Consider the following 5,866-nt stretch of genomic DNA (forward strand, 5'->3'; position numbering starts at 1 on the left):
AAATTAAGGATATTTGAAAGATTGTATTAAAGAATAAAGAGTAATTAGTCACCTAGATTGAATGAGAGAGCTTATAGCGAAAAAATTACTGTGCATATATTATATATGATATGATTTTAAATTTTTTTATTAAATTCCAATTTTTAATATTTGTTTATTTTCTATTTTAAAGATTTTTTGATTAAATTCTGATTTTTAATAATTTTTATTAAATTTTAAATTTTTTTTATTAAATTCCGATTTTCAATAATTTTTTATTAATTTTACAATTTTCCATAATTTTTAATTAATTTACGTTTTTTAATATTTTTTAATTAATTTACGATTTTTAATAATTTTTATTAAATTTTCATTTTTTCATCATATTTATCTTTTTCTAATTTGTCTTCTTCATCTTCTAGTTTTCTTCCTTTTTATTATTTTTTTCTTTCACTCCGTCTACTATCTACTGGTTTTCTTCTATGACTTCTTCTTCTGATTATCCTTGTTTTCTTCTCCAATTGGTCATTTGATTTTTTTGTTCATCGTCTTCGACCTATCCGGCTTTTTTTTATCTTACTTGTTCACTGTATTAATTTTTGTTCATATTTTTATTGTTTTCTTATTCTTCTCCTTTTTCTTTATTTTTTTAGCTTTTCATATTCTTTGTTTTTTCCTTCTTATCTTTTATTATTTTTGACTATTTCATCTTATGTATTGTATTCATCTTATTTGACTTCTTAATTTTTTTTCATTCGATTTTTTCTTCGTTTTTTTCTGTTGATTTTCTTTGTTTTATTTGTCTGCCCCATCTTCTTTGTTTTCTTTTATTGTCATTGTATTCTCTAAATTCTTATTCTTCCACATCTTTTATTCTTCTTCTTTTGGTTTTATTAGTCATTTTTATTTTCTGCTTCTTACTTCTTCTTGGTCATTTTTTTTATCCAAACTTTTTTTCTAATTTTTGTTTGTCTTTTTCACATCTTTACTTTCTTCTATTTTTTCTTTTGCATCTTCGGGTTTTCATCTTCTTATACTTTATTTTCTTCATCTACCGTTTTTTTCTTCTTTTATTTTGATAATTTGTATGAAAATAACAGCAAAATTGTTATACAAATTATGAATATAAATAATTAATTAAGGATATTTAAAAAGATTTTATTAAAGAATAAAGAGTAATTAGTCACCTAGATTGAATGAGAGAGCTTATAGCGAAAATATTACTGTGCATATATTATATATGATATGATTTTAAATGTTTTTTTTTATTAAATTCCAATTTTTAATATTTTTTTATTTTCTATTTTAAAGATTTTTTGATTAAATTCAGATTTTTAATAATTTTTATTAAATTTTAAATTTTTTTATTAAATTCCAATTTTAAATAATTTTTTATTAATTTTACAATTTTTCATAATTTTTAATTAATTTACGTTTTTTTAATATTTTTTAATTAATTTACGATTTTTAATATTTTTATTAGATTTAAATTTAAAAAATATAAGAAGGGGTAAAGGGTAATTAGCCACCCTAAAATTGAATGAGAGAGCTTTGACTCAAAATTTTACTTTGGTTATAATATATATGATATCTATTTGAAGAGTTATATAATTCTCAGAAAAAATTACATAATATAAAAATTAAAATTTAAAATCAAATTTGGTTGTAAATATCTTCTTATTATATATATTATGAATCTAAACTAAAAGGATCTTATCCGTACTTCGTACCATAAGTTTTTCATTTGTTTCATTCTACTTGAATAATAACAATACAAAATTTCCAAAACTACATCAACAAAAACCTGTATTACTTATCAAAATTTAAAAACAACAAAAAAAAGAAAAAAAAATAATTATTATGAAAACCACCCGCACGTACATTCACCTAGTTCACTTTAAATGAATTTCCAAACAAACGATGCACTTACTGTAAAAAGATTTTTTTAGGGGAATAATAAAATTTTACATTCATTCCAAAAAAATATATATAAATATTTCATCCACAAACTTGTAGATCGATAAATTCATTGCATTTGTCATTTTCAAGAATTTCAACGACTGTCTTTTTATTAAAAAACAACTCGAAATAGAATTTAAAAAAAAAAACTAAAAGAAAATAATCAAACAGACAGAAGCCAAACCCAAACAGATAGTAGTAATTTATACTCACCCAAAGACAAGAACGAAAATACAATCTTTTTTTTCCCTCACTTTTGTATTTGCGTTCGATTGAAAACAAATCTCGGATTTGAGATGCTGATTCTATTAATCGCCACCAAAGCAACCTCTTTGTCTGAAAAGGCTATAACTTTAGGCTAACTGCTACCACCATTTCTTCTTTTTTTTTCTCTCCATTTGCACCACCTGTTGTTGCTTTGTCTGAATTTAACAATTTCTTCGTTTTCCCAAGTGAAGTAGAAGATGAAAGCCTCTTCTTTGACAATACCATTTGCGGAGGTTCCTTCTTATCATCAGACACAACCTTCTTCTTTTGGAAACCCAAGTTGCTTGTTGTTCCCGCATTAACCTTGGATTTCACATCTTGCTTCTTACCAAAGATTCCTAATGTTCCCACCCTAGCCATTGATTTCATAGCATGCGTGTTATTCATGTTTTTGGTTGTTCCCATACTTGCCTTGGATTTTTTCGAAGGTTGTGGGTTACTCAAGTTGGTTGTTGTTTCCACACCAGCATTTGATTTCACAGTTTCCGTTTTACCAAAGGAACTTCTGCGTGACAAAGAGCTACCAACGGTCTCGTCATCTTTGACATTTGTGGATGACCCACCACCGATACTGTGCCTGCGGTGAATCCCCTCGCTCTTGGAATCATTGTTTGTAGGCCACTTGATAGCTTTCTGGCTGGCTGACTTTACTGTTTTAGTTCTTGCAGGAGAAGTATTGGTGGAGTTTTTGCGTTTAAGAGAGTTTTTGAGGGATGCTTGATCTTCGTTTGATTGAGGATCCCACGGACGAGAAGCCATCCACCGTTCAAGCCAACTCCAACCCCAATGAGGAGTGTTTGCGTCCATCAGAGTCTGGTGTGGAAGTTTTGAAGAGTTTCTCCACGTTTGCTGTTTTATATTCCAACATAAAAATCTATAGAAATCTGAACAATAAATTCAAAACAAATTTGTATTTTATATGTACCTGATGACTGTAAGCATACGCCAAAGCCCTCTCACGTCTTACAGAAGCTTCTTTTCGATTCACAAACTTTGCTTCGATCTGTTCTTTTGATTTATTGCTGGAATCAAAATCTCCCGCAATAACCTGCAAACAAGAGTTGATCCATTTGAGGATTTTGGTTTACACAGTGTGGTAAAAGGAAAGAGAGATTAATTTACCAAATTCTGATTCTGATGGTATTCTTTCTGGTGACCCTTTTGCTGGATTAACCTGTGACGAACTTTGTTCTCTTCAGATAACCGATGCCTCCTCTCTTGAATCTGTGTTTGTAAACGTGTAAGAGTTCGCATTGAGCTAAGCATCGCGTTCATCTGTCTTTTGACGTATTTTCCTTGCAGCAACGTCTTCAGTCTGGCCATTCCTCGTAGCACACATAGAGTGCGCCTTGCCTGTGAAACGTTAATTAGACTAAGCAGCTCTTTCTTAAAAATTTAAAGCTATGTTCAAAGCTTTTTCTAAGGGTATATAACTGATGTGTTAATTTTTTTGTTTCTTATTTTTCCTAAATTATAGGACTTAATGTATATGTATAAAGTTTTATAAATTTGTTACCATTTCCTGACCGGATTTTGTTTGAATGCCCCAATTTTTTTATATGCTATATTCTAAACGAAGGCTCAAAGACTTAATGCCTCGTAATAAGAGGAGCATTTTAAGGGAAGAAATGATTTGTATGCTACCTTGTAACATCTATACGCATTTTGGATAGTGATTGCGGCAGTTGCTTCCTTTGTTTGATGTGTTGAGGTCGTTGTAAGACGCACAACCTCCGCAGCAGCATGTGCAGCAACTACAGCTGCTTCGGCTGCCACAGCCGATGCAATAGCTAGAGCTTGTCTTGTCTTTGCTTCTTTGGATTCGCCATGACCTTTATTACTGGCAGAAGCCGGAAGGGGAGGGGGAGGAGGAGGAGGGGACGATGGTGGCAACAATGGCTGAGGAGCAAAATCGGGCAACGGAGGAGGAGGAGGCGACGTCCGAGTAATAAAGGAGATGAGGCTCGATTGTGAGTCTCTCCACAGGAAATTCAAAGGATTCTCTACTCTTTGTTAACAAACCATTTTTTCTCTCTTTCTCGGCTTTCTGACAAAACAAACAGAATCCAAAGATTATAAATTTTGATCATTCACAAAGAGATTAAACTTATGCTAAAGAATAAAATTTGGAAACCAACTTGTTGCTTTTTGTCTCTTCGTGGAGATAAACATGACACCGAGACACAAGTTAACCAGCCTTTTCCCATTTTTTTTGCTTGTCTCCTGAAATTTCAGACAATCTTTCTTGAAAAAGTATTACAAAATAAACATCAATAAGAAAGTTAAGGAGAGAGACGAGATCGTCTGAAGAAAGACCTGGTCACGATGGGCCCCACCGTTTCGTGGGAACCCAATTGACTTTTGTTACGATTGTGTTTTGTTAGAACGATTCAACAGATTTAACGACAAATACGTTATAAGTTATAACCTCTTTTAAGTATTTTTTTCCTTCCAAATTCTCTGCTTCGTTGTTCTTTCTATGTTATTTTTATATACTTATAATAATATTTAGCTATTTATTTCTGGTGTGGAATGTTTTTAGAATTACCAGCTTATAGTATTTAACATTTATCTAAAGCTGTTGACAAATTTAGAAAATTAGTTTCGTAGTTTTGATGATGCTGATACTCCTGATCCATTCCACTCTAGATCTATGTCTCCTTTTTTTGTTTCGTCGACAGATTCCGCCATCCATTAGAAATGCGTAACGAAATCGGAATAGAAGAACAAGGCCAAAACCTGAATTAAAAGTATATACTAACTTACCAATTTACCAGAAGGCGTGAGGCTAACTTAGAGATTGATTGTCCAGCGCAAAACAAGATAACAATTAAAAAAAATGTTTTCTTCGAAAATTAGCCACGAGAAGAAAAAACATATATTTATTCATGTCAATAAGATTATGACACTTATATAACTTGTAACATTTTTGTGTAGGTTTTTCTAATTCTATTTATTTAATTGGAGGCCGGCAGGGAGAGTACGTGCAAACCTCTTAATTCCTCATAGTTGCTGATCGTTGATTTTTTAGACCGCAAAAATTCGATTTGAAATCACAAAGTAAATCAATGAAATTATAAACAATATTTTTTAAAAAAGTGTATAAAAACGAGACTTTGAAAACCGTTTTGAAAAAACTAATTAACACAGAGTTGAGATATCTCTTTTCTTAACTCAATAAATCGCCTGTAATATGTGACCCTTTGTTGCGATTTTTGAATCACAGGATAAAACTGTGATGAGACTCGTGTAATATGTGACGGTTTGTTACGATTTTGCATGAACATTTGCATTCTGCATTTTTAAAAAAAAATTCAATTTTTTCGGTTTTTCTTAAAACTTTTCAAAAATCTTTTGAGTTTCAAAAAATGTTTTCAAAGGTTAAAAATAATTTGAGGGAATAATGACAAAATCGATGATGATAACCAACCTGTTTGCTTCTACACCGATCACTCATAAAAGCTCTTTCAAGGTTTAGTACTAGACTAGGCGGTAATTAGAGTACTTACACTACGAAATCCCACCAGAAGACTTCTATTCATGAAGATCTTTTCTGACAGGATATACTAGCTCATTTTAATTGGACTTAATCTTGACATCTAATTTTCTCATCAATGGTTTTAAAAAGGCATCATGATATACATCTAGGACATCTTTACCT

The 5,866-nt window shown here is 30.8% G+C and overlaps 1 protein-coding gene across 1 annotated transcript; it reads right to left on the reverse strand.

Moving 5' to 3' along the window:
* Positions 1-2,113: 2,113 nt before the first annotated feature.
* Positions 2,114-4,563, reverse strand: LOC18025514 (protein IQ-DOMAIN 1). The gene is given in 8 exon segments (XM_006408693.2): positions 2,114-2,329; positions 2,332-3,054; positions 3,131-3,253; positions 3,328-3,558; positions 3,850-4,162; positions 4,164-4,252; positions 4,344-4,428; positions 4,522-4,563. Coding segments are annotated over 7 exon segments (1,581 nt in total). The 5' UTR covers positions 4,413-4,428; positions 4,522-4,563; the 3' UTR covers positions 2,114-2,296.
* Between the last annotated feature and the right edge of the window lie 1,303 nt (positions 4,564-5,866).

The sequence above is a fragment of the Eutrema salsugineum genome, unplaced genomic scaffold, assembly GCF_000478725.1.
Source record: "Eutrema salsugineum unplaced genomic scaffold, Eutsalg1_0 scaffold_12, whole genome shotgun sequence".
Lineage (NCBI taxonomy): Eukaryota > Viridiplantae > Streptophyta > Magnoliopsida > Brassicales > Brassicaceae > Eutrema > Eutrema salsugineum.